At 39.2% G+C, this 26,302-nt stretch overlaps 1 protein-coding gene across 9 annotated transcripts in view; it reads right to left on the bottom strand.

Annotated features, from left to right (window-relative positions):
- Nucleotides 1–26,302, bottom strand: part of inpp4b (inositol polyphosphate-4-phosphatase type II B) — a 578,351-nt gene that overhangs the window by 105,507 nt on the left and 446,542 nt on the right. For all 9 annotated transcript variants that reach the window (XM_017717647.2, XM_037538633.1, XM_017717648.2 and 6 more), the window contains one exon: nucleotides 12,158–12,262. In XM_017717647.2, coding sequence (XP_017573136.1) covers nucleotides 12,158–12,262 — 105 coding nt within the window. The remainder of the gene's footprint in view (nucleotides 1–12,157; nucleotides 12,263–26,302) is intronic.

Raw genomic sequence — 26,302 nt, 5'->3', positions numbered from 1 at the left:
CTGATCTTGTTGCTGAAACCCAGATAATGAACTCACGCGAGGGGTTTATTCACCACATTGGTGAGCTAATCCTTTAAGTAGCAGGCTAAGTAGCTTTTTGGTGGTGTTTGATAGTCATCTGTCTGAGAATGGGCTGAATTGAGGTTGGCAGAGATATTACTGGATAGGTGGCTAACATGAAAAGGGATGGTATTAAACAAGAGCACAGAACAGGTCTAAAGTTACACCATAACCCGTCTCCTGTTTTGTCTTCAAAGAAAATGTTTGTTTTAAGAATAAACACTGCATTCTATTATTTCCTGTAGAGGAGCCTTGAGCACTCCTTGGCTGGAAAAGATACTTTCTCTCTAATATACATAGATATTTCACATGGGCCATTATCCTTATAAGGTGTTACATTTGTCATTATCAGTATAAACTGCCTTTTCTGTTTCATTAAAATACTAAGAACCATGAAATTCTGTTTTCTTTTGGCGGCTTAAGAAAATCAAGTTTAGTTTGAGGGGTTCAGTGGACAACCTTTATAGGTGCTGGTCACCTTTCATTACCTTTTTCAGGTCCTTCCCGCAGCTTCCTGCGAAGGACTTGGGTAATCCCCTCTCTTGAATGCACAATAATACCAAACCCCAGCCCCCCCACCTTTTTGTTATTTTATTTATTTATTTATTTATTTATTTATTTATTTATTTACTTTCATGTTAGTTTATATGTAAATTGATTCACGATTATAAGGTTGGATTTTGTAATTGTTTTTAGTGTTTTTGTCTGTAAATGTTTTACTTTGAATTTGTGTTGTAAGACCTTTAAAAAAAGCAAAAAAAAAAAAATGGCATATCCTTCATAAACACTGTATTTCATAATTTAGTTAATTCATCAGTCGTCTACAATTATACTTTCACATTTCCTTCATGTTGTGGTTGACACCCTTAACATGCCAACCCTCTTTTTATAAAATGTTCAGTTCCTTAATAACATTTCAGACCTTTGAAATGCATGCTTTGTAATGCATGAAAAAGTTATGTATTTGTAAAGCAATACATGAGTATTTATATTTTCCTTTGTAAACATCTTAATAGAAACTGTATTTTTGTACTTATAAATACATAGAATAAATACAGTCTTTTTATGCAGGTTATGTGTAGTCTTGTATAAGCTTCATCACTTAAGAATGATGCTTCACCACAATGTTATAACTGCAGCAAATGTCCATTGCTGTAAGGCCCCTTATGGCAGTTCAATGTAATTTACTTCATAAAAAATCATATCATCTTGTGATTAATGACATAAGCTGTTCATAAACATTCAGGTATTGCTTTATAAAGGTTATGCAATGATTATGCATGTGTTATGAAGTCTTTATGTAGGCAGAGGTAAAATGAAATGTTGCCAGTATGTTAAACATTTCAACATGAATTTTTACTGTAAAAAAATGCAAAATATTTAAAACATACTGTTTTCTTAAATGACAGTGTTATTATATTATATTATATATAAAATTGCAGTAACTTGTAGCTGTGACACATCAGATGCTCATATATACAAAATAGAAAAAAGGCTTTAATATTAAAAGGACAGGTCAAAGGCAAATTACCCAAGTAGGGCCAGGTCAAAACCAAGAGCAGAATAAGCAGATACATGGACGAGGCAAAAACGAGGCGAGAACACACGGTACACTCACGAAAAACGATGGCAATACTTAGCAACATACATGACTAAGGGGTATATATATATATATATATAAACAGAGATAAGCAAACACAGGTGAAAGAAACCAAAACTCAGGTGAGTCACTTCTAGAAGTACATGCGACGATGGCATGTTGGTCAAGGGGACTGTGGGAGGCGAAGTTAAGAGAGTCATTGGGGACAGAGACCGAATCCAGAAGCATGACAACTTTATATTTTTCGTATTTGTTTTCATTTTTATTCCAACACTCCACCTTAATATCATATGCATGAAAATTATGATTGCTGAACACAGACTAGAGCCAAAGCCAAAACAACTGCCAGATTTGCAAGCAAGATTCAGAAAAGGCAGAAGAATAACGGATATTACAACAGATGTTTCATGGAAACAGACAAGGAGGCAAGAAGGAAGCTGCAGTGTAAAACTACATGAATTTTACTGACTACAGCAAAGTCTTTGACTGGATAGAAAATGGACAGACGGTTCCACATTGGCAAAGAAGTTAGACAAGACTGCATTATACCACTATTTGTTGTCTGTGAAAAATCTGGAAGACCTGATAGCCCTTATAATGAAGGTTAAAGAACAGAGTGAAAAGATGGGACTGCAGCTTTTCTTAATATGAAAAAAAACTGAAGTTATGAAGACACGACAGACTGCTAACTTTATCACTGATGGAGAAGATGTGGAGATAGTGGGCAGCTTTTATTTTCTATGATCAATTATTAACAACAGAGGGTCCAGCACTCAACAAATATGACACAGAGTTGCACTCAGCAAGGACAAAGGAACTTGAAAAGATTCAAATGCAACAGTTTGTCTCTACAAATTTCAGAATTAGCCTTGCTTTGGTCTTCTTTTTGGTTCTCTATAAATGCGAAAGTTGGACAATAAACAAGAGAGGCAGGAGAAATATAGATTCCTTTGAACTTTGGTTTTGGTGAAGACTTCTGAGAAAACCTTGAACAGCTAAAAATCAAATTGAATTGATCAACGAACCAATCAAGCCTCGCCTCTTACTCGAAGCCCAGACAATCAATCTGAAGCTTTTATGGACCATTTTATTAGAAAAGACTTTTATGCTTGTAAGAGCCGAAAGTAAAAGAAAAAGAGGATGACCAGCAAAAGGACGAACAGATATAATCACGAATCAGCCATTCAGAATCCTGAAGAAGCCCCAAAAGAAGACAGGATATCCTGGACAATCGTTATCTATCTGGTTGCCTGGGGTAGGAAATGACTTAATGGTACTTAGTAATAATAACATTCCAAAGTTGATGCACTCTGTGAGAAAGAAACTGTTGAAGGATCTCAAAATATCAAGCAAACATGATGCACTAAGATCTTTGAGTTTTCTCAGCAGCATGTTTTGTAGTCTGCCTTACTGAGGTTAACATGTTTAACTAAATTAGATTTCTTTGGTCATCCAACATTAGGCTGCCAATAAATCAAACTTTTTTAAAAAGGGGAAGGGGGAATTTACGTTGACCTCTACTGGAAGACACCATCATCCAGAATGACCTACAATCTAAAGCCCAATCCCATTTCACCCATTGTCCCTCATACGTAGCCCTTAGTTGTCCGTTCATGCCTAGGGGTAGGGTGTCCTGATTTTTGCTGAGATGGCCCTTCAAATGGAGTTCTATGAGTAAAAAGAAAAAACAGCAAGATGGCTGCACAATCCACGAAAGAAACCCACAAATGTGAATATTTTCTCTGTTAAAAAATTACGATAACCTTTCAATTATCTTAGTTTAATGTTGTTTCAATGAATTATAACATAACTTTCTTTATAACTTGCATAAGAAATCAGTAACAGTATGCTAATATCTCAGTAGCTAGCTAGCTAAATTTCCCATTCCACCTTAAAATGCCCCCTCTTTGAAGGCATATGACTAAAAGCGAGGTAACTGCGAACTTTATTCTGCTCTGCTATCACTGCAGACTGGCAAGGGTCGCCTACAGAGCACCGCTAGTAGCTGTTGAAGCAATGCTCTTTTTATTTGAGTGCTGTCCTATTGTGCAGGGGACAATTTCAACCATTACCCATTCTAATTCAGTTCCAACTCAGTTGACAACAGTGGGCTCTATTACAATTACTGAGGTAACTAACAGCATAATGAGACTCCTGGTCCTATCATACGAAGAGAATAGAGCCACAGTCTGCTGGGTGGAGGGCAGCAGTGCTAACTGTTAGTATTAAATGCTTTTCATTTACACCGCAGCTGCACAACAAATTCAGACTGACCATGATGCAGTGATGAATTCTAACATCCCTCTTTTACCCATATGAGTAAATTCAAGAGCTTGGTCTTAGATCAGCACTGTTATTCTGAGAACTCTGACGAATATGACCTCAGACCCCTTGGTGCTAAGTCGGCCGTAAGAGTGCTGCTGTAATTTAAGCGTGAAGCGAATGGGTCATGCAGCAGTATTGGAGCATGCCAGCGCCGGGCTTTAAGTAAGGTCACGTAACGAGCTAGCCTGTGGACACAACAGGAAGTTAGCTCCAGGACACATTTGACAGCAATTAATGATCAGGCTCTCTGCAAGCACAGCACCCCGAAGCACCACACTGGCCACACCACAGGCTCAACGGCCACTTTCAGCCTACACTAATGACCATGGGGGGCTCTCTCTCATCACGCTAAACCCCCCATCCCACTCCCCAATGTTCTCCTAGCCCCCTGAGCATATCTAATTGGTCGCCTCACAACAGCGTAGCAGCAGCGTGAAGTACAGCGGCAGGTCAGGAGCATAAGTCACGCATGGCCTAATTTGGAGCTGATTTGCTCAGATTTTCTCCGTGTCTATAAATCGAACACAAGAAGGGGAAGAGCCCAGGAGAGGAATAGACCACAGGCTGCAAGGAGCTGGAATTATTCACAGTTAACCAGAAAGCCTGGACAGGTTAAGCAAGATGAAATACACTAATGTTGGCCAAATGAGGAGGAAGAAGGCGCTTCAACACACTTTATCCTGCTTCCTGAAGCCACCTGGTTTGACTAAAGAAGGGCAAGCATGACTTCAGGGAGATAAGCACTCACCATTCTCATAAAAGAAACACGGAACATGTCAATTCCATGTCTGCATAGAGTTCAAAAGTACAGCTCATAAATAAAGACAACCCATCTGTTTTACTAAATACACTCACATTGCATTATTTAGTACATTGACCTTGGATCTCCACTCATTGTCCATTTTATCAGCTGTACTTACTATACATGTTCACTTTATAGTTGTATAATTATAGAGCGCAGCCCATCTTTTTCTCTGTATAATTTGTAAGCCACAAATCCAGGACCACAAGCAGTTATTATCTGGGTGGTGGATCATTCTAGGTATTGCATGACTTTTGATTTATTGACTGCATGAAGATAGAGTTGATGTCAGCTAATTGCTGGTGATATCATAGATAGAACTACAGGTTAAGCGAATGCTTTGCAACAAGCAACTTTTAAACTTTTAAAATCTGTGAAGAAACCACTCCACAGGTCTGGACTGCATCTGTTAGCCTAGACCCTGGAATCTTGCAAATCTGATTCCAACTTAGGTGCACCCTAGGAGGCCTTGCTGAGATGAATGCCTACAGTGGAGGTCCAGAGAGAGAAAGTTATTTAATGTGCCATAACTTGGGAAAAATAAGAGCTACTGACCAACAACACATGACATTTTTGTAGTTTTTGGGAAACCAGAGATAACGACATCCAATATCTGATTGTTGTCTGATTCGAACTTTTAAAAACTTTTAAAAACTTTTAATTTTAGAGTATAAATAGGTACCTACAAAGAACTACATCTAAATTAGAAACAATTATTGTCACTTTCTGAACATACTTTTCTTGCTGAACTGAGATTTTCCCCTTTTTTGTCCACTGTTGCTATCCAAAGACACAAACTCTTTCCAACAAGCCCTGAATTGCATGTGCTACCCTTCAGCGTAGTGGAGATACAGACTCCTAAATCTCGCAAATTTGTGTTCAACAAAGTTGCACCCTAGGAGGCCTTGCTGAGACAAATGCCCGCAGTGGAGGTCTGAGGAACCAGAGAAATTTACAGTGCTGTAACTACCAACTTCAAACTTTAAAGGATTGTTGGGCGTTATGCCTCTCTCCAACTGCGTTATTTTATTGTGGTTTTCAAAAAAACAGAGATAAAGATGCCCAATATCTCATCTTTAAAGCACCGTAGTTTGGTGGACAAATGTAAGAATAAAGCCAAACTCCACGGGCCAGTAGAGCCTGACATGCCTTTTACAATGATCGCATTGCTAGCCTTCAGAAAACAGAACCCAACATCACCAGGCTCCTCACCTGCTGTCTTTTCAGAGGTATCTATGTTGTTACTGTCATAATCAAGTGACCAGCAATTAGTCGACATCAAGTTTAAAGGGTCAATGCCAAGCAGGAAAGTCAAAAAGTCGATTAGTTGACTAGTCTGTGAAACCCTTAGTACTGACACTGATAACAGGATGATATCCTTTCAGTACCACCTTCATTTATTTTATATTGCATTGAGTCCAGCCACCAAGTATAACTTATTCATTTTACAGTGTCATGAAACATATTTAACAGAGCCTGTAAACATAATCTCAACATTTTCTGTATTCAGTGTGTCCACTCTTTGCCTTTATTTCAGCTTTTGCTCTTTTCAGGAGACTCACGTTCAAAGAAATCTACAGGTACATTTTTCCACTCCTGCAGAGTTCAGTCTTAGAAGTTGGTTGCATTTATTGTTTCTCACAATATGAGTAAACCCAAACACCTTCAGTAATATTGAGGTTCTACACTATGGGGTGGTCAGGCCATTGTTCTGAGAACAGCAGCAGCTTCTTAAATGTTATTCTTTTTTGTCTATTTCTTTTCTCAGTGGTAGGATGGACAGAAATAGCACTTGGGGCAGCATCTCTCAAAGATGATTTTGGTCTACCAGGTCTTGCATAGAAATCTGATTTTCTCTACATCATTTAATCATTCTTTGAACGCCACTTAGAAAATCCTGTTTTTTTTGTTTCCCCCTTCCTTATGAAAGCACATTAGTTTAAATCTAATCTCCTCAGACATATTTCCTGAGAAGTGAATAACTTGAACTAAAAGGCCTTTTTGATTTCAAATTAAATAAATGAAGGGTAAAACTGTTAAAAATGACAGCACATAGGGAGCATGAATGGTCATATTCAAAAATATTACCACATATGGTTAACTTTCCTATGGTTAACAAACCTATAGCAATGTCTATTGTGACTGACCATGCCATTATTTCATGACTACAAGAATGAAAACGTCTTCTGTGTGATGTTCAACTGACAGAAAAACAAACATAAAAGTTTTACTGTATTCCGTCAAACACAGCTGTCAACACAAATCACACTCATGTACACATCAGCACACATAACCTTGTGGCAAGTCGACACAGTTCACTGGCTAATCTACCAAACGTCAGCAAATTATGCTTTCGCCACCTCTTTTGACATCATTTATAGATATTCTGTTTACATATAGCACAAACTTTTTTGTCTCATACATCAGTAGTGGGAAAACAAACTTCTAGGACGATATAATATTATTGGTAGGTAAAGTTATGGCTTTTCCTGTTAAAGAGTTTAAATCAGTACCTACAGAGCACTACATATGAATCTGAAACAATTATGGTACTTTACTGTAGGGTACTGGTCATATGGCTTTATGACACCTACATAAGCTTTTCATGACAACTGACATAACCCTACATAAATGTTTATATGCTTATTCCAATAGACACAATTTGCTTTAAAGGTTACATTTGCCAGTTTTGATCAAACTTAGCTAAAGAAATCTTTAGGACAATTGATGCCTGGACTAAGCATTTGTACAGGTTATTTCAGTTGTCATGACAAGCTTATGTAGGTGTCATGTGGCATTATGAACAGTACCCTACAGTAAAGTGTCACCACAATGATTTTCACTTTTTGAACATATTTCTGTTTCTCAGAATTGAGATTTTCCTTCTTTTAATTGTCCACTGCTGCTGTCCCAAGACACAGCAGATGGCAGCCATTAATATGTCCACTGCAAGAATCAGATGACTGAAATGGACTAAATTTCATCTGAACTGTCTATTCCCCTCCACGGTTCTTACATTTTGTTGAATTATTTCTCATTCTTAGCTCATTAAAGCATGCAGAGAAACTCTGTTCAACAGGAAGATTCTAAACTTTCAATTCATAATACATGTGTCCATAAGCGTCTATAAGAAAAGATATTTTATTATGAATTCAATCTGATGAAGAGGTATAGGGGAATACAGTCTTGTTCCATTTTTGCCATGTTTCTGTCATTGTTTGCAAATGAAACAGATGGGAAAAAGGCAGAAAAGACTGTGTTAATATAGATTGTGAACCAAATGTTAATGTCATTGATTTTAATTCAATTGTAATTAAACATAAATATTACAGCAAAATGAGAGCAAAACTTTATAGACTACTGACAGTTAAATACCTTTCTTTTTACAGTCAATATTTTTATGGTTTGTAGTATGAATAGATATTTGCTATTAGTGAAGGCAAATTTCACTTTTATCAAAATTTCACCATATGTAAAACGTTTCCACTTAAAGTGATTCAGAGTGATTTAATGTGAAATTATTCTTTCCAGGGAAACCAAAGTTGTTCACAGTGGTGGCGATAGGAACCAGATGTCTGTAGACTTTAATGCCTCTGAGATCTCACCCACAGAAAGTTATTCCATAAAATGGTTATGAATATGCTGTCTGACATCCGAGACATCGAATGAGTTCACATGCACTCAACCAGCCGATCATAATTGAATTTCTGTAGTTCTCTGATTATTCCAATGGTCATGTAAACAGTGTACTCTGATTTCAGTAGAAGGTCTAGAAATCTGATTAAGAAATCTAATAAAGAGAGCTGGATTTTAGTTAAATAATCAGATTTCTCAGTGCATATAAGCTCTTACTCTCATTTCTTAGTCTGTACATGTGAGAAAACAGAGGGTGGTACCAGAAAGAAGCAAGAAGCATTGCCAGGAGATGCAGCAAAACATTTTTGGAGTGACGATGAAACCGACCGCTTGATGAAATGAGGGATTTAAATATTTTTCATGTTCTACATGATGTATGTTCACAGTTTCAGGTAAAGTGGCACCACGTTTCTTTTTTAAAAAAAAAGCTGTGACATGAAGTTTGAGTTTTATGTTGCATTTACATCATGTCTTCTGTGAACTTATTGGCAGGTTTCAAAGCAGAAATCCAATTATGATTAGACTGATGTAGACCTGGAGTTTCCCCATCATCTGATTACTTGGACATATTTTTAAAAGTCATTCATGGCAAAGAGGTACATGTACTGCACTGCAAAATATTTTTCCGATTTTCCACTATTTCACCATCATCAACATTACAAATAAATGGATAGAAACTACACGTCGCACAGCTTTACAGCCTTGGACAGTAAATAAAATCGCTATATTTGCTTTGTTGGTATTGTGCCCCCTGGTTCCTTTGTCCACCACTGTATATAAATCAGTAAGTTTCACTACAGTGAATAGAGTGCTTGAAAAATATTTTTATCTCTCATACTTCTTATTCTTCTTCCACACTTTTCTGCGATTAATACAGCCCGAACCACTTAACGTACAGACTCCATTCAAACTGCATTTCGAAGGTCTCAGCACTGTGACTTGTGCAATGTATTTTTGGAATCAATCGGACTGGTAGTTTTTAATAAAATTAAGTTTAAAATGAATGGTGGAATGTTCAGAACTTCAAATTCTAGTTGACATCGATGCCACACAGCAGGCCACTCAGTCTCACAGACACAGCTGATCATTCAGGGAGTCTGCTTTAAAATCCTTAAACTTTCACCTAGAAACACCACTTCAGTTGTAAATGGTAGAGAAACATGTCCTTTCTGAAACCTCAAAAAATCTCGTCATTTTATCAATTAGCTTTAGAGATACGAGCATTTGTTTGGCACTAGGCACAGAAAACTGCCCCATTCACTCCCATGTAAATTTTTCTCTCCCATTTTCAGAATCTGCTTATTTCAAGATTTTACTGTGTTTAACTTGTCATAACTCAGACATTTTCTTGTCAATACACACAACATTACACCAAAATAATCCTTAAGGGGTCTTATCTCACACCATCTATCCGGTTAAGCGATAGAGTAAACACTTCCCGAGTTATGACTGTTTGTTCAGAGGGTGCAAATCGGACTCAAACAAGGCTTCTCCACTAAGAGCTGCATAATAGTAGAGTGACAGTTAATTTGAATGACCCCCCCCCCCCCCCGACAAACACACACAGACACATACCTAAGGAGGTGTTCACCTACACAGAAACACACACAAACACACACACTTGCAGCTCTTTTCAAGCACTCTTGTAGTTCCTTCAGGAAATGCCCCTCTAGTTTTACATCAAATCACTCTCAATAACTGGTTTTATGACTGACTTTTGCAGAAAAATGGGTAGAATTCCCTTTTAAGGCTAAGTATGCAAAGAGACTAAATGAAGCTAAACTGTATTGAGTTAAAGAATCAAAGGCTAAATGTCTCATATTTGGATGTAAAGGATAATTAGTGATAGCCACTTATTCTCATATTTTCCACCAGCCTTCTCTTCAAAAACCAAAGCATTCAGGCTTTTCCAACCAGTTCAAAACAGCTAGATTACCACAGCTATTCAAATGCTTTCTCTGTTTGAAGGAAGGTAAATCCACCTCTCTGCTGCAGTTACAGACAGAGAAGGGACGTGATGGCAAAGCTAAAAGCCCACCTCTGCAATACAGCACCGCATTAAAACGTTCAGCACACTCTCCACACACACAGTGCAAGTTTGTATTACGCTGCCCGAGCAGAGCATACTCTGAAGATACGCTGGGTCCTCATTAGTGAGCTGTGCTCCTGCTTGCCTGTAATTAAAGTTCACCTGTCAGTGTCTCCTGCTGACCCCTGTCTGCCTCCACCACCCCCTACCATTCTGATAAGTATGGAAACGAAGGAGAAGAGAGACCTGCAGGGAACACTCCTCACAAATCAGACCCAAACTCTTCATACAGGCCACCATCTGCACACTAACAGGCCGTCGGTGGACTTTTGGACCTACACGAACTACACTGTTAGAAATAAAGTTTTTGTGCAGGAACATTTTTTTTATTATATTTTTATAATATTTTAATATTTATAATATTTTTAATACATAATAAATATTTTATTTATAGGCACAAACAATGTAAATGATCCCTCAAAGTTACAACAGTGGTTTTAAGGTCCAATTGTACACCTTGAATAAGTTCTTCCTGGTGAAATGTATATATTTGTATTTTTTCTTGCCTACAGACGAGACGGGGTGTGGGGAGTCAATACAACTTAGGAAATATAATTTCAATTATGGATCAATTATGTTCCCTGACTAAAGGTACTGAGATGTACCCTTGAGATGTCACCAGAGTGGTACTACCTTTATTTCTGGGAATATAGACAAGGGTGTCATTATTATAAATGACTCTTATAAATGAAGTGAAAGGTTGTTTGGAGAAATGCCTTAGAAGAAATCCTTGGTTCCTCTTAAAATAGGTTTTGAAAGAATTTCAACCCTACAAAGGCATACATATCGACATAATCTAGTGGAATAAAGTACCCAAAAACTAATTATACCCCTTCAGACACTTCTGATAGATGCTCCCAGTGAACCATCAGTAAAATATAAACATTTTACATTGCTAAGGGGAAGCCCAAAAACGGGCTTTATGGTTCTTTCAAGAACAAAAAAATATAAGGTTCTTCAGAATACGACAGTTTTTCGTTATAAAATCTAAGGAGTATCCACTAAACGGTGACCAAATCCCAAACATCTGAATAGGTTTTAGTCTTTATAAGCTCAAAGGCAGTAAAAAGTTCACCTAGTGACTCCAATAGCATGGCTTTCTAAAACAACCAACAGAAAAAAAACAAAAACAACAAAAAAAACACTATTTCAAATCTCCAGAACCTCTCCAGAATTTGTCTATAGGATTGTAGACGTAGAGATTGTTGCCTAGAGCATTTGTCTATGGTATCTTATTGTTACCCATGTCTGAGTCAGAGAAGAATCCCTGTTGAATGTTTTAGTTGGAAAGAGCTCTTCAAACACTGCTATCTCTCAATCATTTAAATCAAGGTGTCTCTTTGGTCCTGGGTTTGTTGGCAGCTCCATTGTTTCACTGTGCCTCAGAAACAGCCTGCAGTTAGTAGGCAGTTCTAAGCACCGTTTGTGTGATTAGCTACAGCTGGAGCAAACTGAAGGTCAATTTCAGACGTGTGGCGAGTGCATATTGTGGCCACATTGAGGCACGTTTTATGCTGCACCTGCTCACATTCAAGCATCTGGTCATCAGAGTAAATCTCAGTGAGAGAAACAGAGGGAGAATGGTGAAGAGACAGTGGAGAAAAAGAGAGGAATCGCTTTGTACTTGACACACAGCTGCTCCTACCTGTTTTCCTGGGACACGTCACCCTCATGCGCTGCGTGTGCAGATTGATGGGGATGAACTCTAGGTATTTCTGTGCCTTGCTGCAGCTGGGCTTGAATGCAGGACCTGAGGACAAAGCAGAGGGCACAAGCACTTACAGCACATATAATCTCCTTTATTAATTATAAAAACAACAGCATGGGCTGGTTGCCCTTGCCACTACATGGGTTTGGGAAGTCCCTCACCATCTGCTTCTGTTATGGGGCCATTCAGGCCTGAGTATGAAAAAAATAGCCCTTTACAAGATTTTTCTAAGTGGATTTACTTCATGCACTGGTTGTGAAGTGCGAGTACATGAGGAATGACTCTGTGGGTATCATTAGTGCCTTACTGTCTTCTCTGGCCAATCAGCTGCTTTTAAATGGACAATGCTTTTTCTCAGGAAATTAATGACAGGTAAAAGAATTACGCATTAATTGTAATGAAGTCCAAAAAGGGCTTTTCATCCAAGGGATTTTCAATCGAATGTGTGAAGGCTTTCATCCCAAGCTACATGAATAAAATTGAAAAGAATAATTATTGGCCTTGAGTCGCCACGGTAATGATCAGTGATGGTGTCAGACACTTGAAGGCCAAGTCCAACGAAACCAACCACAGGGATAAAATGCACATATCTGATTACGGATGCAGCAAACTGAGTGTTTGAAAATAAAAGCCTACATAACGATCCGCTAATTTGCACCTTAATCCGGTAAGCATGGGATTTCATGCACTTTCTGCGTTACCTGCTTTGAACAAAACCAGTCAATTAAAATCTTCTCGGAAAGATAAAACAAAGTGGCACGCCGATGCCGAAAACGGTTCCGTCACACCTCGCTGTCTTTTGGCTTGCTTTAAATCGGAAATATGCAAATGCTGTCAACAACATCACTTTGAAATGAAGAATGCATTGAAGAACTTTTGAAAAGAGCAAATGGTCCGACATTTCAGTTGTGAGCTTTTAGAAATCAACAATTGTACAAAGAGAGACAAGCTACACAAACACATTAAGCAGCAAGCTTAAAAAGGGGAAAGAAGAAGATCAGCAGGCAAGTAAACAGTCAACATACATTAACTTAACTATGGTATTTTTTTCAGTGATCACACTGGATGTTCCAGTAAATCAAACACTATACTAAAGATGACCTGAGGGCTTTTTCACTTGTTAGTAGCAGGTGAAGAATTACCAGTAGGATAATTTATGAGTCCAATAGCATGAAAGACATACATTTTATCATGGCTTACGTTTGAAAATAATAATAAACAAAAAAAAAGAAAATGTTGTTGCCTGTTTACAAAGAGTTTTAGTTGATAGGCAAAGCTTTATTTTAGCCACACCCCTGCGTTTCAGAGCCGAATGTGAGACTGCATCCCTGTCCCTTATGGCCACGTTAGATCTCATAGTTTTGAAGAAAATGTGTCCCAAAGTCTGAAAATCAATGTGTAGCATTAAGAACTACGTAACTACTAAAACACATATTTTCTGCAATTTTTTGTGTTTTAATGAAAAATAAACTAATGCCAAAACTATTGTCACCCAGCCAAATCATTGAATTCAGGTGTTCCAATCACTTCCATGGCCACAGGTATATAAAACAAAGCCCTTAGGCCTGCAGACTGCTTCTACAAACATTTGTGAAAGAATGGGTCACTCACAGGAGCTCAGTGAATTCTACCCATGAAGTGAAGTCCAGTCATGAAATTTCTTTGCTACTAAATATTCCACAGTCAACTGTTAGTGGTATTATAACAAACTGGAAGCGATTGGGAATGACAGCAACTCAGCCACGAAGTAGTAGGCCACGTAAAATGACAGAGTGAGATCAGCGGATGCTGAGGTGTATAGTGCACAGAGGTCCACAACTTTCTGCAGAGTCAATTGCTACAGACCTCCAAATTTAATGTGGCCTTCAGATTAGCTTAAGAACAGCGTAAAGAGCTTCATGGAATGGCCGAGCAGCTGCAGCCAAGCCTTACATCACCAAGCACAATACAAAGCATCAAATACCGTGGTGTACAGCACCACCACTGGACTCTAGAGCAATGGAGACGTGTTCTCTGCAGTGACTAATCAAGTTTCTCAATTTGGCAATCCGATGGATGAGTCTGGGTTTGGCGGTTGCCAGGAGAACAGTACTTGTCTGACTGCATTGTGCCAAGTGTAAAGTTTGGTGGAGGGGGATTATGGTGTGGAGTTGTTTTTTGTTTTTCAGGAGTTCGGCTCAGCCCCTTAGTTCCAGTGTAAGGAACTCTTAATGCTTCAGGAGACCAAGAGATTTTGGACAATTTCATGCTCCCACATTTCATCATATTAAACCCTATGTATTACGAATGGAATCTCACTCAAGTTCATATGTGTGTGAACGCAGATGACCAAATACTTTTGGAAATATAGTGAATTATGAATTTACAAGTGTACAACTTTTCAAACCTGTTTGCTCATCACATATTGGCTAGCATTTATGATTTATGCTCAAAATGAGCTACAACTGCCACTACTGAAACAGTCACTAACAGAACGATTGGTAAAGTTTTGATAGCGCTATGTTTGTTTTGTGACAAAAACGACTGTTATTTATTTTAATGAAATAAGCATAATTCAGATAAAAGCCTGAAATGTGTTTTGAAATGTAGTTAAATGATAGATAGAGGTATTTCACTCTGGTAATAGAGATGGAACAATGACAGTTTACAGCTTATCCTGAACTTGAGCTTGACGCGAGTTTGACCTTAAGCCATCCTGTGGTCCTCTCATGGCGATGCGTCCTATCGCAGGATCCCTGTGCTTTGCTCTGTTTATAAACAGAGTGCGGTAGCCTCGTTTGCACTGTACCGTGAGATCAGCCTTCATAGATGTGAGCAGAGTGGTGCAAACCTACAACCCAGACTTAAAAACAACTTTGCACCAGCGTGCTAAAACACAGTCTTGCAACCACATAGAGAGTGTACTTTCACACTTTCAAACACTGAGCGAGCAGTGCTGAATATAACCTGACCCGTGGGCATGGGGTTTTTTCACACATACAACTACTTCCTTCACCCACCAGTAGAAGGTTAAATGAACCTGCTTGTGTTCTTAAAATTGCAGCAGGATGTCCTGCATGGCCTGCAGAGAAGACCTCACACCCTGCAGGCTCCTTAACATAGCTACTCAGAGCAAAGTGTCTCTCAGGAAAAATGACAAAAACAAAAGAAGAAGAAAGAAATAAGTCTTCCCAACTATCAGGGCTCCAGACCAGTTCAAGAACAAAAATGCTGAAAAAACATAATCATCCTTAACTAGATCATTTCTAGACAATTTGAAATCTCTGTTTCTAGCTAATACCATAATTGTCATTCATACAATTCATACACAAGAATGTTAATACAAAAATGCTGGGACAGTATGTGAAATGCAAAAAAAAAAAAACAAACAAAAAAACCCAGAAACCACTCGTTCGTATTCCACTGTGATCTGTGTTTAAACAAAACAGTATAAAGACAAGATATGCTTTTGTAAATACATGTACATTCAGAAATTGATGCCTGCAACACGTTCCAACAAAGTTCAAATGGGGCAATTTAAGACTAGGTATGTGCAAAATGTTACAGTGAATCTTAAACAGGTGATGCAATCATGCTTGGGGTGTAAATTGACCATCCAGGAAAGGCCAAGTATGTGTTAAAGCTTGTCACTTGCAAAAGTGTATCACCAAAAAATCAGTGTAAGAATAATATTCCTCAATCCTTGGGATGGCACTGCATTAAAAACCAGCATGCTTCTGTGGCAGACATCACTACATAGACAACACTACATCCAGAAACACTGCCGACTTCTCTGAGCCTGAGCTCTACTAGAAACGTATTGTGGACTGACAAATCAACCTTTCAGATTGTTTATGGAAATAATAAATGTTGTGTTTTCTGGATTAAAGAAGAATCTGTATTGTTACCAACAAGAAGTTCAAAAGCCTTTGTCTGTCATGGTATGGGGGTGGATTAGAGCCCATGGCATGGGTAACTTGCATATCTGTGAAGACAACATTAATGCTGAAAATTATGAACACATTTTGGAGTAACATAAGCTGCCTTCTAGACGTCTTTTTCAAGGACATCCATGCTTATGACATGACAACACCAAGCCACATTTTGCATGTGTTATAACAGCATGGCTGCATACTCAGCTCGATTGCTAGACCTGTCTCCCACTGAAAACAAGTGGTGCATTATGAAGCCCAAAATATGACCACAAAGATCCCATGAAGCTGTCCCATGCAGTTGTTAAACTATTTTAAAGCAACTTTTAAAGGAAAGGTGATGTAACACAGTGGTAAATATGCACCTGTCTCAACTTTTATGGTGCTGCAGGCATGAAAAGTTTGGCATGTGAGCATATTTTCAAACACAAAACTCATAAGCTGAGACATCAAATATTGTGTTTTTGTACTGTTTTAAAAGAATTGACTAATCACTGTTTTATTTTTAACCTTTTTCGAAACTGAGGTTTGTATGTTGGTTCTGTTCTAAGCGAACCAAACATTTTTTAATTCTGTGTTTCTGTGTAGGTAAATGACCAGTGAGTGTCATTGTTATGTCATTCATTGTTATGAAGTGTTGCTGTTACAATGGACAATATTGTAGATGTCTTTCCACAATGAGCTTTTATTCCTTTCTTTATGGAAATCATGATGTCCTGTAACTTCTGTCTTGTTCCTTTCAATACTTGCAATTTGTTTGAGGATTGTACGGCCTTCCAGCATATACATATCCTTGATGTATTAACTGAAAACACAATAAACAGATCTTTCAAAAAACAAACAAATACTTGAGGGAAGCAAAAAGCCCATTTGGAGAGAACACTTCATTTTAAGAGATTATAGTGAGGGAGTAAAGCAGATCTAGCCTTAAATACAGTATCTTACTCAGAATAATGTTCCTGACAGAGTGATGGGTGAGATGACTGATTCATTGTCAGATTCAATATATGGTAATTTCACTTCTTGTTCTTTTTCAGTGCCCATCTTCTCTGCGCTCTTTTGTCTTGATGAAATCTTGCTATACTGAAACATAAAAGAGTAGACTTCATTTTCTTTTAACTCTCGACCTCACCAGTGTCACATCTCAGGAAAGTCTTTCCCCAATCTGTTTTTTTTCTCTCCTCTTGTCGCCGTTCTGACCGAGGTAACATAAAAAATATATGAGGTGCTGTAGCATACACAGCACAACAAAAGCCACAACGTCCTGCCAAACACCAAGAGGGGTTCTACAGAGTGATAAATACGCACATATGTACTGAAAGCCTCTCTGCTTACTTGCGGAAACATCTCTGTATTCACACATATTTATACAATTAGGATGCAGGCAAGCAGACAAGCTTATACAAATACCTTAATCTGCAGTATTTTTTCTTCTTAGCTGCTTTTGGTGGGTGGCTCAAATGACAACTATTAACCACCAGTGAAGCTTTACACTGAACGCTACACATCTGCTTAGCATTAGCTCAGCAGAAGAGGGGGCATTAGCATTGGCAGCAGGAGTAGAGGCTTTATTTCCTGAGACAAGCCTGAATTACGCTTCTTTATCAGCGTTGTTCACAGATGTTCATGTAGGTGTTTGCTAACATTCTTGCAGATAGTGTTAATGTGAGCACTAAAGGGGCACAGTAGCATTTACCAAGCCATGTACAGGAAACACTGTATTTAATATAACAATGTATAGAATTATTAGATGTTCCTTTTTAGGTTTTGAGCTTCATCTCTGAAATCCAATACAGACAGGTCTTCTTCCCTGCATCTTCTTAAAACAAAGCACCCCACAGATATGGACAGCATGTAGTTCAGATGTTTAACTTTCGCACAACTTTTCTTTGCTTGAAACGTATGTAGAACAAAATTACTCAATGTAAAGCCTTCCGCAGCTCTTTTGAGATTTCTTAGAAACTGCGTGTCAAGCAAGCTTCCTGAAACAGCCAATCTAAAGTTGCTTCATATCACATCACTCTGCTGAACTAGAGTCAAACTAAACCTATTTACTAAGTATATCCAATTGAGTATTCATGCTCAAGTATCTACGTTTCACAATAACCATAATTTATGTATGTCTAGGTATGCTTGTTACTGCGGTTTAAAATATATCAGTGTTGTCAGAAGAAAACCTCATATCTCCAGAATGGTAACTTTACAGGAGAAGGGAAAAAAAAATGGAACCAGAATTTTTTCAGAGTCATTTTAATTTTTTTTTTTTTTTAGTCCATTCATCATGAAATTTACACACAATGTAAAGGACAACCAGGTATTTTTCAATATGTCAAAAGCAAAAATGGAGAGATTTTGTTCCAACAGCAGCGGTATCCAATTGGTGACAGTTTATTAATAGTCAGGCTTAAGCTCAGCTGATCATGCGTGGTAGCAAAATAGTGTAATGTTTAAAAAAAACAGTGGTTAATCACTGAGGTCTGTTGCTCTTTCTATCCACCTGTCATTGCCCTCCTCATCTATCGTCATGTTTATTCTAACTGCAAAGACCAACTGATAGTCCAGGTGACAAGTGTCATTCAACAAAAATGACGTAAAAAAAGTTTACACGCACTCAATAATCCGATCGTAATTTCTGCAGTTATCTGATGATGATTTCTCAGTGCATGTAGACTCTTACTCTGATTTCTTTCGGATTTCTCAATCTGCGCATGTGTAAATCGGACTGCTGTACCAGAAAATAAGCAAGCAGTGTTGCTTTTGGAGCAACGCTAAAACCAATTACATTCTCAATGAAATAAAAGATTTAAATACCTCTCATCTTCTAGATGATGTATGTTCATATTTTCAGGTAAAGTGGTGCGATGTTTAAAAAAAAAAGCGCAACATGAAGTTTGAGTTTATGTCAAGTCTTCTGTGAGTTTATTGGCTGGTTGCAAAGGAGAAATCTGATTACCGCCTCACTCATGTAGACCCTGAGTTTCCCATTGTGTGATTAGTCGAGTGCATGTAAACGTGTTGATCGGATTACTGACAAAATCTGATTTTCAGTTATCAGATTATTAAGTGCATGTAAATGCACTCACTGTTGCACATTCTAATCACATAGACACTCAAAGTTCCACGTTCTAGAGTGTTGCCATGGTCACAGTGTGCGGCTGCTCCATGGCTGTGAATGGGCAGAGCTGTGTGAGACACGCGATCGCACCAGTCATGCCCTGCAAAACAGAATGGATGGCCAGCTATTCAAAGCTAAGATGAATACACACTGCTCAAAAAAATAAAAGGAACACTCAAATAACACATCCTAGATCTGAATGGATGAAATATTCTCATTGAATACTTTGTTCTGTACAAAGTTGAATGTGCTGACCACAAAATAACACAAAAATCATCAATGGAAATCAAACTTATTAACCAATGGAGGCCTGGATTTGGAGTCACACACAAAATTAAAGTGGAAAAACACATGACAGGCTGATCCAACTTTGATGTAATGTCCTTAAAACAAGTCAAAATGAGGCTCAGTATTGTGTGTGGCCTCCACGTGCCTGTATGACCTCCCTACAACGCCTGGGCATGCTCCTGATGAGGTGGCAGATGGTCTCCTGAGGGATCTCCTCCCAGACCTGGACTAAAGCATCCGCCAACACCTGGACAGTCTGTGGTGTGACGTGGCGTTGGTGGATGGAGCAAGACATGACTCTGTCACGTCTCCAGACTCCGTCACGTCTGTCACATGCGCTCAGTGTGAACCTGCTTTCATCTGTGAAGAACACAGGGCACCAGTGGCGAATTTGCCAATCCTGGTGTTCTCTGGCAAATGCCAAGCGTCCTGCACGGTGTTGGGCTGTGAGCACAACCCCCATCTGTGGACGTCAGGCCCTCATACCATCCTTATGGAGCCGGTTTCTAACCGTTTGTGCAGACACATGCACATTTGTGGCCTGCTGGATGTCATTTTGCAGGGCTCTGGCAGTGCTCCTCCTGTTCCTCCTTGCACAAAGGCGGAGGTAGCGGTCCTGCTGCTGGGTTGTTGCCCTCCTACGGCCTCCTCCACGTCTCCTGGTGTACTGGCCTGTCTCCTGGTAGCGCCTCCAGCCTCTGGACACTACGCTGATAGACACAGCAAACCTTCTTGCCACAGCTCGCATTGATGTGCCATCCTGGATGAGCTGCACTACCTGAGCCTCTTGTGTGGGTTGTAGAGTCCGTCTCATGCTATTACGAGTGTGAAAGCACCAACATTCAAAAGTGACCAAAACATCAGCCAGAAAGCAGAAAGGTACTGAGAAGTGGTCTGTGGTCCCCACCTGCAGAACCACTCCTTTATTGATTGTGTCTTGCTAATTGCCAATAATTTCCACCTGTTGTCTATTCCATTTGCACAACAGCTGTGAAATTGATTGTCAATCAGTGATGCTTCCTAAGTGGACAGTTTGATTTCACAGAAGTTTGATTTACTTGGAGTTATATTGTGTTATTTAAGTGTTCCCTTTATTTTTTTGAGCAGTGTATATTCAGTAGATGATTCATTTTCATTTTCAGGCCTTTTTTGTGGCTGCCGTTTATCTAGAAAGTTGTCCAAGGAGAAAATGCACACGCAATGCTGGAATTTCCACCCATGCTACACTGTCACGATTGGCCCATGTGCGTTTGTTTTGGTTTAGCCCCCTCATTTCATGACTCCGCCCCTGATTGTCTCCACCTGTATAATGAATAAATCTTGCTTATCTCCGCATATGCATCCGCCTCCTCGCTCCCCGTTACATGCACTTTCAGACTAACCAGAAGTTTTGGGAAAAGCACAACCCTGCATAACGGGGAAACTCATGACTGAAACACTTGCGTATAGCAAAAAGCAGTATTTCTAGTTCCTGCAGCTTAAAATTCCTGCAGTTAATGCAGCCCGTTTACCCTTGCAAAGGAGTTAAAAGCACCGCGTCCCTTGTGGAACCAGCCAGACAGAGTGAAGAGGGTGAACAAGGGGGATAAAAAAACATTCTGTGTCGATTTGCAGTCTGTTGAAATGATTGACATTATGTATTTGTCATCCCTGGGGAATGAACCCAGTGCTAAGACTGGTTGAACTCTTCTTGTTTTGTTTTTCACGAGGCTAGATGCTGCCATCACATCTGGCTGTTAAATCTGACTTATGATATTATGCAATAATATAATGCTGCAGCTAATGAATATTTTAGCTTTCAAACATTCTATTACATCCCACCTCTATTTAGTACTAATCAGCTTTTTGAAGTGATTACTGGAATATATTTATTTCTTATGTTTCTAACTTAACTAAAACACCACAACATAATGGAAAAACATTACTAACAAACAATTACTGGCATAACAAACAGCATAATTTGATAATCTGGGTGTGTCTTACACAATCTGGTAGCTCTGAACACCGCCAGTGATGAGTGGCACAGGACAATACTGGTAAAAACATCTTTTTAAACCATCGTCTTTAAAACTGTTACTGCGGGGGAAGTGACCATATTTAAGATTCTTATCAACATTTTTAAGACCCATACATGTGCTAAACTTAGGTGTGCCAGTATTAATGCTGGGTGAAGTGGAGAAAAAGCAGCTGAGAGCATGCTAGATATCAATCCAAAGCAGCAGGAGACTTATTTTCGACCTGCACTGGGTGATTAAGACTGACAGTCACCTCAAATTAGAACTCTTATACAGATAACTAGTAATAGAATCTTGGCGGTCGTAATTGACTATAGATGAGACATCACCATGGCAAAAACCACCTGCTTTGACATGAAAGACATGAAAAAGACTTTTAACATGAAAAAGGCTCTCCATCAAGTGCTGTTTTTGTGTGAAGTGCAAGCAGATTATCTTGCTCTCTGAAGGTGATGCTAACTTGATAGCATGTAGCATCATCAACAAAAGCATGTTTCCCAGCAGGCTAATAAAAGCCCATGTTCAGGGGGCTCCCAAGTGGTGCAACTGTCTAAACGTTGGCCTCATTATTAGGATATCACGAGTTTGACCCCTAGTGATGCTACATTCATCCGTGGCTGGGAGTTGAAGAGACCACAGTGGGCCTTGCTCTCTCTCTCTGCCCCATCACTCAGCATGCCGCTTGCCAACGCAAGTGTTGGTTAGCTTACGTAACAGAATGGCGGTTAGTGTTCTCCTCCACGCGTGTTCAGCTGCCCAGCAACATTGCATTAGCAGCAGTTCAAAATGTGTGATCATGGCTTTGGACTTCTGCAGAAATACTTCTGCAAACCTACTTGCATTCAGAGGAGCCAATATGCAATACTGCTATAGGGAGGTAACAAATATTATTAAATACACTATTTATTAAATGTGAAAACAAGATAAGCAAGAAAAGCAAAAACCAGATACGTTCACTCATTTTATGAAAGTATACAGTCGGGTAGGGCTGCCCGATTATGTCAGAAATCATAATCATGATTATTTTGGCTAATATTGAGATCACTTTTATTTAACACAGTTACTTGCTCCTTGTTGGACCCAAGTGTTTGCTGAATTATTTTTAGCTTTATTGTTGACCAAAGACACTCTTTCCATCATTTGGCTCAAGCTGAATCTATTACTGGCCATGTTTTCTCTGGGTGGGAAGGATGGCCCTCCCTCTCCCCCATCACTCAGCGCAGTGCCTCAGAACTGCTTAGTGTTCTCCTCCAAGCGTGTTCAGGTGCCCAGTGAGGCTGCTTCAGCGGCAGTTGAAAAAGATGCAGAGGCTGGCTTCATGTGACTTGGAAGAAGCTTGTGTTTGCTTTTGCCCTCTTAGGCACTGGTGGTATTGTGTGATTGGGGGAGTCCTAATTAGTGGGTGAAATTGAATTTGACAAAATTGGTGATTTTTTTTTTTTCATGAAAAAGCTCATGTAGAGAAACATACAGGGTGATTTATGAAGTTTTATTTTCAATTATGATTTTGGCTTCCAAATATTATGAAAACAAGATAATCGAGAGTAAAGTGAATTAGGCTGTTTGGAAACACTTTGGTCCAAACAGCAGCAAAAACTGCACAAGATCTGTTATACGGTGGGGTCTCCACTACAAGGCAATATGGCCAATTTGTTTAATCATCTAAAAAACATCTAAAAATCTTTTTTTAGGTTTTATAAATGATTGATGTTTCCAAAGTCTGTGAGTAATCAGGTTATCTGCCATTTCTGCCATAACTGAGCAGCCCTTTGCTGTTGTCACGCGAAAAACCTCGTATCTCCACCTTCATTGTTTTCCAGTTTTTGACATATTTTGAAAATGCCTGTTGGCCTTCACATTTTGTGTAAATTTCAAACTAAAAGTAATTAACCAAAATTACTTTGAAAAAAGTCTGGTTCCATTGACTTACGTTAAAAGTAAAATGGGTTTTTTCCTTCTCCTGTAAAGTTATAATTTTGGAGATACAAGGTTTTCTACTGACAACAGTGATAGTTTCATAAAATAAGTAAAGTATCAGTTATTTGACAGATTTTCTCATTTTTTAACATTTTAATTAGAACATTTACTGAATTTAATATTTAATAATATTTGCTCTCCCTAAAATAATTTTGCAGGTAACGTTGCATGTTGGCTCTGCTCAGTGCACATATGTTTACATGCATTTTTGCAGAAGTATAAAGGCACAGTCACACTAGTTTTGCAGTTTGTATGTCTATATGATTTTTTTTTGTGTTTATTTGTAGTTGATACAAGAAGTATTCTACTGTGTAAAGTAGAACGGCAAGCACAGCGCTGAGTGATAGGCCCTGCTGAAAAATCTGTTGGTATCTGGTGTCGTCCAGTAGTCTGTGACAGCACTGTTCTGGGTTTATGGGGGGCAGAAAGGGCCATTCTCCCCATCCAGAGAGAGTGAGGACAATTATGCTCTCTTGGACATCTCTGCAGAATGATCTCTCAATGATAGGGCTGACGCTTAGACAGTCACCCTACTTAGGAGCAAAGTCAAGTATCACATGCAAAAACTTATCTCTGCTGGAAGATGCTGGAGGTAAAATCTTTAAATGTGCAGATTTCCATTGAAATGAAAGCAGTTTCAGTCATGAAATCTCGCTGTGAAAAAGCATGACTGGGCCTCAAATCAGCTTTTGGCAGTATTGTGTAGCTCCGGTGTCGGCCACTTGACTTGACTATCTCTCTTTCCCTCTCTCCAGGGACGGTACACAGGCTAATGGAGCTGGGTCGGGCCGCAGCAGAGCCATTAGCCCTGTCACAGAGAACATCTGTGTGTCCAGGTGCTCGTCCAGTTAAGAGGAGCGAACCCACCACTCTGACCCCCCACACCACCAGCTGCAGGGTAAACAGACTTAATAGTCAAAAAACCTCTCTCCCACTCATAAAGAGAAACAGACAGAGATAAATAGAGAAAGAGGGAGAGAGAAAAGTGGCTAGAGAATTCTCTGCTGTTGCCCAGTTGTGGCCCAAACTCTTGCCCAATTCTCACACTGGACTGTGTGTGTGTGTGTGTGTGTGTGTGTGTGTGTGTGGTTAGTTATAAGCCACAGTACAGTTTTGCTGCACCTCTAGAAACAAACCAAAGACTACTCTGCTCTGTGACGAACACACAGCTACCCGGAGCCCAGGCAGCCTTCAAATCAGGCTTTATTGAGCACTAGTGGCAGCCTTTAGCATGAATGAAGGATTTAACTCATCACACTCTATACACAGGTATTCCTATAATCTCCCCTCCCTGCCTTTCTTTAAATGTATCTGATCGAGGAAGCTGAAACAGCCACAGAGCTTAAAGAAGCATCTGGAAGGCTTAGTTTCCTTATTGGGTATTGAGGTGAATTAGCCTGGTATAGCTTCTGAGTCCTGCACCTTATGGAGATTTGTCCTGCTCCTGTTTCTAATGCTGGATGTTTTATCTTATTTGCATAAAAATGTGCAAGTCTTAAACTTGGGTATCTCCTCCTCTTTTGCTATGTAAGGCAGCCGGTGGAGACTAAGCAAGCAACAGCACATCTTCCATTTTCAACACTTTTAATATATCTTCCTGAAATGAATGGCGCACTACATCCCAATGGAACTCCAGTACAGTGATCAGGGGAGAAGAATGAAAAACGTGCTGCACAGACTTTAGAAATTGATGTAGTTTGCTAATCACAAAGCCACAAGTTAGCCAACACCTCGTACATACCAGCTAGTGAGCTGGTATGTCCAGTCTATGTCCAGTCTGACAAACAACTTTGGTCATTATGAGCTCATTAGGGGACTAGAAAGTTTCATTCAAGCCTGCTCTTTCAAGGTTCAAGAGACTAAACGATGAATCTCCAAAAATTATTTAGGAGAAATTAGTGTCTTGACTTGGCCTTGGGGTAAGATGGACACTTTGGAGACCAGCCAAGTGTAGTGCCTTTATCTGAAGTAACTGGAAACTGAACATGTAACATATATATTGATATTAGAAATAAATAAAAAGACAGAAATAAAACAGTCCTTTTACTCTCTTTAAATAAAATGTGCTGCCTGTTGAGCAGTGAAATGATTATTTCCAAGAAGTGAGTATTATTTGTTGATGTTCACTGGTTCCAAAATTCCAGTATCCTCTGAGAACAGATCTGAGTGTTATTATTACTTTCTTTTCATTTGATAAAATGTGTTGTTTGGTTTATATTCAGTTGACTTCATTGGTGATTCTGAATGAGATTCAGAGAAAAGGTACAGAGAACGACCAGCATTTGCTTATAAAAGATACCGTTGGACTATAATGCAACAGTAATTAAAAATATTTTAGGCTATATATTATTTAATGTTGGCAGCATGGTGGCGCAGTGGGTAGCACTGTTGTCTAACAGCAATAAGGGACTCCCAGTGTACAAAGACAAGCAGTCAGGCCAACTGGACATGCTAAATAGCCCCTAGGTGTGAGTGTATGCTTGTCTGCCCTGTGATGGACCGGCGACCTGGCCAGAGTGTTTCCTGACATCCGCCCATTGAACACTGGGATAGGCTCCGGCTGGGCTCGAATCCACTTGTACTTACTCACAGGGCCTGTTTATAGATTTTAGATTTATAGTTAAATTATAGATTTATAGATTTTTTTTTCAGTTGTCATGCTGCATACGAAACCAGAAAACTGGAGAAGAAAGGTTGTAGGATTCCAGCCCCAATTTAACCCCTGCCTAGTTCACTACAGGGGCACTTGATTTGAGACAGCTAGGGAGTTATGAGA

Source organism: Pygocentrus nattereri, chromosome 5 (genome assembly GCF_015220715.1).
Source record: "Pygocentrus nattereri isolate fPygNat1 chromosome 5, fPygNat1.pri, whole genome shotgun sequence".
Taxonomy (NCBI): Eukaryota; Metazoa; Chordata; class Actinopteri; order Characiformes; family Serrasalmidae; genus Pygocentrus; species Pygocentrus nattereri.
The sequence above is the reverse complement of the archived record's forward strand: the minus strand, read 5'-3'. Positions and strand labels throughout refer to the sequence as shown.